The following is a 13,223-nucleotide window of genomic DNA, read 5'->3' on the forward strand; positions in this document are numbered from 1 at the left end:
TTACTAGCACTGAGGTCTAGTTTTTCAGCTTCCTACCTAACTCCCTATATTCTCCCTTGAAAACCTCATCCTGCTTCCTGTCTTTGTTGGTACCATTATGTACCATGACTCCTGGCTGTTCACCCACCCTTTTCAGAATGCTGTAGACCTGATCCAAGACATTCCTGAAACTGGCACCAAGGAGGCTGGATAGAGTGGACATGGTGAGTCTAAGACCAGAGGACACAGCCACAAAATAGAAGGACATCCCTTTAGAACAGAGATGAGGAGGAATCTCTTTAGCTAGAGGATGTTGAATCTGTGTAACTCATTGCCACAGCCAGCTGTGGAGGCCAAGTTCGGTTTAATTAAAGCAGAGATTGCCAGGCTCTTGATTAGTAAGGGTGTCAAAGGTTACGGGGAGAAGGCAGGAGAATTGGATTGAGTGGGAAAATAAATCAGCCATGATCAAATGGCGGGACAGACAATGGGCCGAGTGTCCTATCTCTACTCGGATGTCTTATTATAATATCTAGAGGAGATTACATTTTATCCAGCCCAAAAAGGTAGAAATGTGTTAACGTTCTACCTAAGAAAGTGTTAAAGGCAGGTACTGAAACAATGTCTAATAATACCAGTGACCTTCTGAAACACCATGGTACGGTGAGCAACAAGCTGAGTGCTGGAAAATGGGATTACATTGGATAGGTACTTGATGGATGGCATGAACACCTACTTTCATGCTCTTTACACTAATGTTCTGCCTCTGACTCACAGTTGAGATTTTTGGTTGTGGGAGGAATTTTTAATGTAATCTGCCTGTAGAGGAACACTGATGCACGTGGATTTTCCACTGACCCGGTGGTTCTGCTCGTTTTGATTTTTGCAGGAGTTCAGTTATGTAATGTGTACAGTATGCTCGAGGGCAGCTTGGTAGTGTAGTGGTTAGTGTAACGGTGTTGCTGTGCAAGCAACCCTGGGTTCAATCTGCACTGCTATTTGCAAGGAGTTTGTACTGCATGTTCTCCCCATGACTCTGTGGATTCCTCTAGGGGCTCCAGTTTCCTTCCACGTTCCAAAGGTGTGTGGGTCTGTTGGTTAATTGGTCACATGGGTGTAATGGGGTGGGCATGGGATCATTGCGCTGGAAGGTCCTCTGAGCGTGTTGTATCTCAAAATTAAACTCAGCAGGTCAAGTAGCATCTATGGAAAAGAATAAGTAGTCAATGTTTCAGGCTGAGATCTTTCATCAGGACTAGAAATGAAGTTGGCAGAAGGCAGAATGAGAAGGTTGGTAGAGAGGAAGGAGTACAAACCAGAAGGTGATGAGTGAAGCCAGGTGGTTGGGAGAAGGAAGATGAAGCTCCTCCAACCAGAGAGTGGCCTCATCGTGGCGGTAGAGGAGGCCATGGATCAACATGTCGGAATGGGAACAGGAAATGGAATTAAAATGGTTGGCCACTGGGAAATCCTGCTTATTGAGGACAAAGTGAAGGTACTGGACAAAGAGGTTTCCCATTCTATGTCCGGTTTCACCTGTGCAGAGCAGGTTGCATCAGGAGCGCTAGACACAGTAGAACTGCAAATGAAGTGGTGCCTCACCTGGAAGGACTCCTTGGGTTATGACCCTAACAAACTTGCAGATGAAGTGTTGGCTCATCTAGAAGGACTGTTTGAGATTGCATTTTGTTAAGTGTTAAGCATCATATCACCCATGTGTGTAGACTTTGTGCTTGAAGAGTTGGATTATTGTACAGTATTGAAGTAATATTTATCACTTTCAACAAACTTGTTTCCTGATTGTAAAATGCAGATTGTCCTGAAATGGTATTTAGGTGATTAATGCAGGAGTAAATTACTTGATTTTTTTTTGGTACTTTTTTAATTTATTGTACATGGAGTCTAATATTTTAACCATTTGCCTGTGGTCTTTCAGGTGCATCAACATGTCAGACAAAAGTGATTTAAAAGCAGAACTGGAGCGCAAAAAGCAAAGACTGGCCCAGATACGAGAGGAGAAAAAAAGAAAAGAGGAAGAACGGAAAAAGAAAGAGGTCAGTCAATGTGGGAATAATAGTTGATGTAGAACACTTAAGGTGAAAGAAATGGGTAGTGTAATTGATTTAAACGAGTTCACGGGGATCACATTTTGAAGATTACTTGGTATAATGCTCAATTCATTTTATTGTATTTCTGGCTAGTTGGAGCTGTCAAATGAAGCTATTCACATTCCATCGTGAAGCCTCCTCAACCTTTCCACCAGGTATTGGTCTATTGAAGTATTCACTTAGTAGGTTCCGAAATGGGTACAAGGTTCAAGTTGCCAAATACTTTATACTTTATTGTCACCAAACAATTGATACTAGAGCGTACAATCATCACAGCGACATTTGATTCTGCTCTTCGTGCTCCCTAGAGTACAAATCTATAGTAAATATTAAAAATTTAAATTATAAATCATAAATAGAAAATGGGAAGTAAGGTAGTGCAAAAAAACCGAGAGGCAGGTCCAGATATTTGGAGGGTACAGCCCAGATCCGGGTCAGGATCCGTTTAGCAGTCTTATCACAGTTGGAAAGAAGCTGTTCCCAAATCTGGCCATAAGAGTCTTCAAGCTCCTGAGCCTTCTCCTGGAGGGAAGAGGGATGACAAGTGTGTTGGCTGGGTGGGTCGTGTCCTTGATTATCCTGGCAGCATTGCTCCGACAACGTGCGGTGTAAAGTGAGTCCAAGGATGGAAGATTGATTTATGTGATGTGCTGGGCTGTGTTCACGATCTTCTGCAGCTTCTTCCGGTCTTGGACAGGACAACTTTCATACCAGATTGTGATGCACTCTAGAAGAATGCCTTCTTCGGTGCATCTGTAAAAATTAGTGAGTGTTTTAGAGGACGGACCAAATTTCCTTAGCTTCCTCAGGAAGTAAAGGCACTGGTGGGCCTTGGCAGTGAACTCTGCTTGGTTGGACCAAGTGAGGTCATTTATGATATTGACCCCGAGGAACTTAAAGCTTTTGACCTGTTCCACTTGTGCACCACTGATGTAAATGGGGTCATGCAGTCCTCTACTCCTTCTGAAGTCAACAACCAATTCCTTCGTCTTGCTGACATTGAAGGATAGGTTATTGTCTTCGCACCATGCCACCAGGTTCTTAATTTCCTCTCTATACTCAAACTCATCATTACCCGAGATACGGCCTACAGTTGTGGTGTCATCAGCAAATTTATATATTGAGTTTGATGGAAACTTGGCTACACAATCATGGGTGTACAGTGAGTACAGCAGAGGGCTGAGTACACAGCCTTGTGGGGCGCTGGTGTTCAGAGTGATTGTAGAGAAGAGCTTGTCCCCTATTTTTACAGCCTAGGTCCTGTCTGTGAGGAAGTCGAAGATCCAGCTTTAGATCTGAGTGCTAAGTCCCAGGTTCCAGAGCTTAGGAATCAGTTTATTTGGAATGATGGTATTAAAGGCAGAACTGTAGTCAATGAAAAGGAGCCTTACGTATGTGTCTTTATTCTCCAGGTGTTCTAAGGAGGAATGTAGGGCCAGAACTCTTGCATAGATTCATTGAATCTCAACATTGAATGATTGTTAAAATTGCATTTTAAAATTAAGCACCTCTAGAAGTGAAAGTGGAATAGATTCTCAAATTGCGAGAGTTGGTTAGGAAGGATTGGTAAATGGAAAATCACAGTGTAACTTCCTTCCTGCTTTGTCTGTAGTGGTGCTGTTGTGAATGAATTATTTTCTAGACACTGGGAGTCCTGTGAATTTTATTTATTGCTGACATTGACTTCTCTGGGAGGGATTAAATGAGCAAACCTGCAGATATTACTTCATTGTTTAGTGTAACAGAGAGTGCATATATCCAACAGTTCCACTTAATCTCGCTGGAACTTTTCCCGGATATGCTGTGGTCAATGGAAATTGCAAGTTTTGCAACCAGAGCAAAACCAAACATGTATCAAAAGAAAAGGCAAATGCTTCAGTCATGGCGTCATATGGCACAGAAACAAGCTGTTTGGCCCAAGATTTCCATCTAAGCTAGTCCATTTGGTCCACATCCCTCCTCAGCCTTTCCTATCCGTTACCTCTCCAAGTACCTTTTAAATCTCGTTAATGTACCTGTCCCTTTGGCAGCTTATTCTATATACTGATCCAGCCAAAGTCGAGTTTACTGTCACATGCCCAAGTGCACATTATACACAGGGGCGATAAGTAACTAACTTGGAACAGTGTCACAGGCACATAACCTCATATAAACAGCATCCACAAGACAACTGTAAACAATTTTTGCAAGAGAAAATACAACTGGAACAGAGAAAAATCCATTTTAGTGTGAAGAGGTCATAGTCTGGAACCTGGTGGTGTGAGACTTTTGTACCTCCTGCTGATGGTATCTGCAAGAAGATGGGAGTAATCCAGATGGTGGTGATCTTAGATAGATATTGCCTTCCTGAGGCAGTGCCCTCTGCTGGTGCCTCCAATGGTGCGGAGGGTTGTGCCTGTAATATGCTCAACACCACTCTGCAGTTTTCTATGTTCCTGCACATTGAATTGCTGTACTAGACCATGATGTCACCAAGCAGGATACTTTCAGTAGTATGTCTTTTGAAGTTTGTTAATGTTCAGTGACAAGCTAAACCCCTACTAAGAAAGTAAGAGCACTGGCACATTTTTCTTGTGATTACATCTGTATGGAGAGCCAAGGACAGGTGATCTAATGTGTTAATGTCCAGGAAATTAAAACAGATTCTCTCCACTGATTTCCTTCCTCCACCACCTTCCCCATGTAGATGGCATATATTTGCCCTCCTTCCCCTTCCTGAGTGTGCTCTTTAGTTTTACTCTCACTGAGCGAGAGGTTATTGTTGCAGCAACATTCAACCAGGTGTTCTATCTCGGTAAACAGACACACCACCTTTGATTTATATGGCACTTAGAGCTGTGCTCAGCCACACATTTGTGTATGTAGAGAATACAGCAGGGGTTAAGCATGCACTTTTGAAGTACACCTGTGTTGATGGTCAGCAAAGAGGGGAATTTGTGACCAAGCTTCACTGAGATCTGCCAATGAGGAAGTTGTGTCCACTTGCTGCAGGGGGCACAGAAGCCCAGGTCTTGGAGCTTGATTGTGGGTTTGGATGGGATAATTTTGTTGAATGCTGAGTTGTAGTTCTACATACTATAGGAGCCCACCATGTAGAATCTGATCAAAGTCCTTAATGAAGTCCATACAGACTTTATCTACTACCATACCGTCATCAACCTTTTTGAGTACCTCCTTAAGAATTAAATCAAATCAGTGAATCATGATCTTCTACACACAAAGCTGTTACTGACTATTCTTAATCAATTGATGTATTTCCAAACATACAGGTATCTTATCCCTCAGAATCCACTCTAGTAACTTCTCCACCTATGATGGAAAGCTTACTGGCTTATAGTTCTAAGGTTTTTCTTAAGACGCAACATTGGTCTTCTGGCATTTCATCCATCACTAATGATGGTGCATACATAAATCTCATCCAGAGCTCCTGGAATTTCTTCTCTAGCTTCTTGTAGTATTCTTGATCAGGCTCTGGAGATTTATCTAACTTAAGTTTTAAGACGTGCAGTATCTCTTGTGTTGTAATTCCCAAGTTCTTCCCATTTACCTTCTCAAGATCTGAATTGTTCAAGTCTTTCTCCACTGTGAAAACAGAGGAGGAATACCCATCTTCTAAGGCTCTACACAAGGATGTTCACTTTGGTCTTTATTTTCTCTTTCTAGTTGCTCTTTTTTCCATTAGTTTACTGAGTAAATTTCTTTTTGATTCTTCTCTATGAAGCTATCTCTTGTCCCTCTGATGCCCTTGTTGCAGGACAATCTTGTATCCTCCTATACTTCAAGGATATGCTTGATCTCAGCTGCCCGTACCTGATTCGTGCCTCCTTTTTCCTGATCAGAGCCTTAGTGTCCCTCACCATCCACATTCCCTACTTCTCCCAGTGTTACCCTTCACTGTTTCAGGGGAAAAGCAGGCCTTGAAATTCTTCTCTCGCTTCTAAAAACCTTCCACTTTCCAGATGTCTCTTTCTGCACAATTAACCCTCTCCAATCAACTTTTGCAGGTTCCTGTCTTGTACTGTTAAAATTTGTCTTGCCCCTGTTCAGAACTTTAATGTGTGCACCAGAATTGTCCCTTTCCATAACCAATCTAAAGTTAATAGAGCAGTGGTCTCTGGTCCTAAAGTATCCCCTTACTGGATGAGGCTTTACCCTCTCTCTCTGGTAGAGCCTTCAATATATTGTATGAGGAAACTTTCCTGAACACTTAACAAATTTCACGCCATCTAAGCCTTAGCACTCCCAGCCCACTTTCGGAAAGATAAAATAGCTTCCTACGACAATCCTGTTTTTCTTGTAATTTTCTGGAATCTCCTTACATACTTGTTTCTGTAATTCCTGTTGGCTGTGAGCAGACTTACAGTACACTTTCAACATAGTAATCACTCCTCCCTGTTTCTCATTTCTACCTATAAAGCCTCACTGTCCGATCCCTCAGTAATTTCATCTTGAACTATTATAATCTCTTGCACCTTTGAATTCCTTAGGCAAAGTTCATTGTGAGTTTTGTCTAAATTTTGTTAAATTTGTTAAATATCTATATTAGTCTCATTACCTTTTGAATACTAATGGTTTTCGATAACTATTTTCAGAGAATCAGAAGGGCAGCTTGAGGTTCTGCAGTTTCCAGGATTTGCTGGTACTCTAGGACTTGGTGGTACCATTTTCACCCATCCAAATTCTGCCGGCTCATGAAGCAATTGAAACCAAAGCAGAACAAGCTAGTAACTTGAAAGAAAAATTGCTTGGTACTTCACATGTAAAGAGATGGGAAAACAGTTCAACCATGTCTATGTGGCACATTCTGGAAAGATAAGTTGAACAGAAACTTGTAATTGGAATTTAGTAGCTATAACAGGGAAGAAAAGCATGTCTAATTTTTTAATCTTCAGTGTTACAGATGATTGGATGTTGTTTACTATGTGAATTTTTGTGGATTATTGTGTGCTGGTAATGCATAATAGAAAGGTCAAACTTATAAGAAATTGTTCAGTTTGTGCACTCTGTGGGCAGTTGCACATTGTGGGTTCATAAACAGATAGAAATCCAATCAGCACAATTTTCCTTGGTACTTTGCCCAGAGAATTTAAATGACAACCAGTGAAGTAAAGGAGTTTTTGCCTTATAGTCGATTCCTTTTAAAGTTTCAGTTATATTTTCGGAGTGATAAATATTATACTAAATGGGCTTTAAGCTTTGAAGGAAAACTGCATATTCCTGCCTAACCATTTGGTTCATGTCTTATTCATCTTGTATGATTAAATGCTTGAATGTGGAACTTCTTTTCAGATTCACAGGAAAACAAAATATATTTTATCCAGAATTCTTTTGTAGAGTTTTCTGTTGTCCTTTCAGGCTGAGTTGCATCAAAAGAAAGAGACTCCCCCAGAGGATTCTGACCTTGACCGCAAACGCAGAGAGACAGAGGCTTTGTTGCAGAGCATTGGTATAGCCCCAGAGCCAGCACTAGGTAAGAAGTATGCTGTCATACTCTGTGACCTTGTTAAGGCTGACAATTTTGCACATATTCCAGATTCTTCCTCCTCCCTCGTAACTTTAAAAGTGAGGAACCCTGGGAGTAAGTTTAAAGAAATAATGCATAAGTAAGGACAACATACCTGTTCAGGGGCATCTTGTTATTGGTTGATGACCTAGTTTGTGTTACTTTCAGGAGTTTGACATTGTACTTTACAAGCTTCTTTGAAAATTTATAAACCAAGTTCATTTTGAATTTTAAAAATTAAAAATCTCTTCAAAATCAAGACTATATTTTCTTATTCTGGTCCAGGAGTAACATTTTTGACCCTGTAGTTGAAACGTTTCCTTCATGTAAGCACCTTGCCTAATCGTTGAAACTGTTTCTGCTAGGCAAACAGATGATCAATATTTTTAATGCATTTATTATATGGATTGCCAATTGCCCCTTTGGGTCCTTGACAGCTTCATTAATCTTATTTCCGCTTAGCCTGCAATGTCCCTACAATGTTCATTAGTGTTTAATTATCCTAATGCCCATAAAGAAATTTGTCATTTCTAACATACTTGTGGGTGGATGGGTATATATTAGAATGTTAAAATATTTTTAAGAGTTCAACAGGAAAGTAATGCTAGTGATTATGATTCTCTTTGGGGAAAATAGTGATGCCGACAGAAAATTTGTGGATTAGCTAGCAATGTTTGGAAAACAAATTAATAAATTAAAATTGGAAGGTGAGACAACACCAGCAAAGAAATTAGATGAATTTTTTTTTTAAAAAGCACATGAATTGTAAACGGGCAAGCCTTAAACCTGCTAAGCAATGGAAGAGCTAACAAACTAGATAAAATAAAATATAGTCAGAAGTAATTTTGTTTCTTTGTGCCTACAGTGCCTTTTAGTGTGATCATTTACCTTGATAACATTTTTCTGCACTTGCTCCATATTTCTTGATTTCCATTAATTTTTAAAAGTCAATTGCTATCTGCCTTGAGCATTCTGGGACCCTTGACCTTGACGAAGAACTATAAGAAGTCCCTGCCTGCTGAGTGAAAAATGTTCTCATCTTAGTCTTGATGGCTGACCTCTGGTTTTGAGGCTGTGACCCTGACTTGGTTCTGGACCTGTGAGGTAGAAGAAACATTACCTTTGTATCTAGCATGTCAAGCAGACTTGTGAGAATTTTGTATGTCTTAGTGAAATCACCGATCATTTTTATAAACTCTGGCCTAAAGATTAAAACTGCTCCTTCCCAAGTCCTTTTTCCATATGCTAGTTTTTTTGAAAAAAAAAATCTTGGTAAACCTTTATTGCAATCTCTATTGCAATTATATTCATCCTTGAGTAGGAGATGTAATGTTGTACACAGTATCCCAATTACCCTATGTAACTACTCAAATAATGCTAATAAGGCCTAAAAATTGTTTGTCTTATTTACTTGCCATACCTGTACTTTCTTGTACAAAGATTATTGATCCTTCCTGAGTATCATTATCTTTTAACCTTTCTTTAAATGGTTTTCTACCAAAGGAAATTTACCTCTTTCTTTAATATATAGTACCAGCCATGTCTTTGTCCATGATATTTGTGTGCTGCTTAAGTTTTCTATTCTTGGAAGACTAAAGACCTTTCTGTTTGATGTTAAATGATGATTTTTAACAGCACTCTCTTATGCACCCCAAATCTCTTCTCTGGTACTTTCCCCTATCCTTCAAATTGATCCACCCCACTTCTGTCAAATTTCTTAACTGTTGGCAATAGCAACTTTCACCTCCAGTTTCTTTCCCATTCTTTCTTCTATTGCAGCTTCCTGAATTCAAAGATTCTAAAGTTCAAAGTAAATTTGTTATCAAATTACATCTATATCACCATGCACTACTCTGAGATTAATAAATCAATGAAAAACTGCACACAACGGTAACGGGCAAATAACCAATGTGTAATTAAGCTGGCCGGTGGTGCAGTGACATCTGCAATGGACTTCAAGATGAGTGTTCCCGGGTTCGAATCCGGCTAGCTACTTGCATACTTTCTATTTGTGCTGGGTTGAGCTTCGAGCTCGCCACTCAGCCTTTTCTTTAAAAACAAAACACCACACAGACAAAAATGCAAAAGAAGCAACAAGATTGCTAAACAATGCGCCACAAGCCGTGGAAAGGAACAACAGCAACTAATATGGAAGCGACAAAAAATTGTGCAAATACAAACGAAGAGAAAATAAATAAATAATAGATATCGAGAAGCTGAGTTTGTAGAATCCTTGAAGGTGAGTCCATAGGTTGTGGAATCAGTTCAATGTTTGGGTGAGTGAGGTTATTCACTCTGGTTCAACAGCCTAATGGATGAGGGATAATAAGTGTTCCTGAACTGTTCATGTACATCTAACCCTGGGCTCCTTGCAGATTTCCTCCATTTGGGTTACTGTCACTGCCACAACACTGGAACAGCTCTGACTAAAGTCATTCATGACCTCCCCTGCGATTATGGAGGTAATCTGCTCCTCCTCTTCAGTTTGGCTGCGGCCTTTGGCATGGATGACCATTATTGCCCTCCCCATCTGGGCAGAATCACCATTGCTTGATTCTATTTCTATCTAGCTAGTCACTGACTGTTTCCTCTATCACTAATGTAACATCTCATGCTTCCCGAAAGATCTATTCTGGTAATTACTATTTCTTTTACCTCCCTAAGATGCTGAAAGTTGCAGGCATATCCTCATATTGGGTTAGTTGTTAATGCAAAAGATGCATTTCACTATATGTTTTGATGTACATGTGATTGATAAATTATTCGAATCTAATCCTAAAAACCTATCTCCAAGTTTGTGGTTATTTGCCCCAAAATATATTTATATGGGTTAATGTCAGCATTTTCAATTAACACAGCTTTGATGTCGTTGTCTATGCCAGTTAAATGGGGGTCACATTAACTTTGACTAGATTGTTCACTGAATTTGTTAACACTTGTATTAAATAGGTGAGTAGATAGTTGAAGAAGTCATGATATTAATTGTATTTAAACCTTGTTTTTATTTAAATCATCTGCTTTCTGCAATATGAGCTTTACAATGTATGTTTAAATGTTTTGTGGCCTTTTGTTGAGCAGTTTCTTCAAAATATTTTTGATTTCATTCTGGTGTTTGTGTTAGCAGTGGTTCTTTGCAAATACCCAAGAATAAATGTGCATGTAATTACACATGTATGTGTATATATATTATGAGTGTTTTGAGGGTTTCAGCTGTAATTTGAACTATTCAATAACTTGCATCCAAAATCTTTTTAAAAGCCTATAAAATCATTTGAAAATTTTCTTTCCCTTTTTTGTAACTATTAGAATGGGAAGTTTTCATGTTATAGCTCCAACAGCTGCATCAGATGTCATCTGTTTCTCTGTATAAGGCAAGAGAATTTTAACCTAATTTGATGATTTGGGTTGGTCATTTGTAATACAATATTTGTAATATTGTAATACCTTTCCTTTGTTTCTGGCAGCTTGATTTGGCTTCTTGCCTGTGTGATGATAGTAGTCTCTGAATTCATTGCAAGAATTGGAAACGTTTAGACTATTTGCACATTCAGATTGTTTCCTGGCTATTTTATGGTGAAGGTTGAAACCCTACTGCATTTTAATGCGATTGTGTGCATTCCAAACTCATTTTAAATGATTATTTTTGCAGAGATAAAAATTCAGTGTTCGTTTGACTTTCTTCCCTCTTTTTCTTTCCTCTTTTTTTTCTTTCTTCTTCTTTTGAATTTTGCCATTGCAATTCCATTTTCTTCCATATTCCATGTTAATTTAATATTTTGGGTTTGCTTTGTTTTCTTGTCTGACACTGCTCACCATCAGTGCAACCTTTGCAGCTAGTAACATGGGATGCCTGTTATTTTCATTATTTAGTTCCAACCCCCATGTCTCCCTCCTCGAAATCAGTGAGCACACCCAGTGAAGCTGGAAGCCAAGATTCTGCAGATGGTGGACATGTTGGAAGGTAATTAGCTTTTATTGTCAGTTGTTAATTTTTATCAGGGGTATCTTTTGCACTGTGGCTTTGAAAAAAGCGTTGACACTTACCTCTATTTCATGCTGAAGTCCATCCCTTACTAAATTTATTTAAACACTTCCAATATTTTAAACTTTAATGTTGTACTAAAATTCATTGTGACTACCTGGAATATATCCCTCTACCCTGAGAATGGGTCTCCATCCCAAAAAAATCTGAAGCCCTTAAATACTATTTTCCGTTACTTGGATTATGGTCTTATCCTATTGACCTTGTATGTATTTGAAGAAAGCTCTTAACTCCGAGTCATTGGAGTCATCGGGACGCCGTCATGACAGCATTTTTTTTAAGCAGGCTTTCTTATTTTTACGAGGCTAAGTTGCTAGCTCGACGCTCAACCCAGCACGGATGTCCGGCGCTGATGTCACTACGCCACCTGCCTGCTTTGTACATATTAGCACATGATATATCAATTTACCAAGAGAATGTTGTCTTGGTTTTGTTTGATACCCTGCTCTTTAAATTCTACTGTAGATCTTGAAGCTCTGATAACAGACTTTCAATCCATAGCCTTTATGCTGAGACAAGAAACTAGTATTAGCTGGAACTAATCTTGCTAAAGTGGACACATGCAGGCAACTGCATTAATTTTTTAAAAATGGCACCAAAAGAGTGATATATTCCCCAAGGCACAATATTTTTTTTGTACCAGGTTTTTAGAAGAAATTAGTAAGAAATCAAATAACATCGTTATAAATAAAGAACCATACTTTGTGTTCATAGGAATCATGATATAAGCAGAGTGCCATGCTGTCACGTTTTCTGTGTGGGACATTTAGACCATGTGACACAGGCCACTTCCATATTCAATGTGTGACCCTTCATGCTGTTTTTTTTTTTTTTTTGGAGAGAATCACTAATATACATCTCACCTATGTAACTTTTCATTGAGTGTAGTAATGATACAGGTGAACAGATAATGTTTAGTCAATTTCATTTTTACATATTTTGACAGGAATACTTTGGGTATTTAGTCATAGCAGAATATTTAATTTGCAAAATGTTTGGGTGTGAACTGGCACATTAATGAATTTTCAGAGTCAATTGGGTGATATGATGAGAGGGGTTTGTGGAGTTGGGTGGTGAAGGAAAATAGTAATATATAAATTATGGTATGGGATCTTATTCCCTGTGATTAGGAAATCTGAAACCTAGCTTAACCAGGCTTTGCTTTTACCCAGTTACATCATTTAAAACATGTTTTTATTTATTAAGTTATCAATTGATTGTGATACAGTGTCGAATGGATTTTTTTAGCTCTTCGAACCATGCTGCCCCAGCAACTAACCTTTTTAACCCTAGATTAATTGGGGACAATTTACAGTGACCAATTAACCTACTACCTGGTACGTCTTTGGACTGTGGGAGGAAATTGGAGCACCCAGAGGAAACCTACGCAATCATGGGAAGAACAGGCAGACTCATTGTAAACAAGGGTGGGAATTGAACCTGGGTTGCTGATACCCTAAAGCATTGTGCTAACCACTACACTACTTTGCCACCTCAAATAGTTAATTGCCTTGTTGATTAAAGTAATAGGCTGGAATTTCAGTTCTGATCTGGGATGTTTTGTATTCTAATTCATTAGATTTTTTTTAGG

The 13,223-nt window shown here is 39.1% G+C and overlaps 1 protein-coding gene across 1 annotated transcript in view; it reads left to right on the forward strand.

Moving 5' to 3' along the window:
• The window catches only part of LOC140194728 (cytoplasmic dynein 1 intermediate chain 1), a 208,536-nt gene that overhangs the window by 26,299 nt on the left and 169,014 nt on the right, over positions 1-13,223 (forward strand). Inside the window, exons 2-4 of the mRNA XM_072251990.1 lie at positions 1,916-2,033; positions 7,443-7,557; positions 11,461-11,551. Of these exons, the coding sequence (XP_072108091.1) occupies positions 1,926-2,033; positions 7,443-7,557; positions 11,461-11,551 (314 nt within the window). The 5' untranslated portion in view covers positions 1,916-1,925. The remainder of the gene's footprint in view (positions 1-1,915; positions 2,034-7,442; positions 7,558-11,460; positions 11,552-13,223) is intronic.

This window comes from Mobula birostris, chromosome 3 (assembly GCF_030028105.1).
Source record: "Mobula birostris isolate sMobBir1 chromosome 3, sMobBir1.hap1, whole genome shotgun sequence".
Taxonomy (NCBI): Eukaryota; Metazoa; Chordata; class Chondrichthyes; order Myliobatiformes; family Myliobatidae; genus Mobula; species Mobula birostris.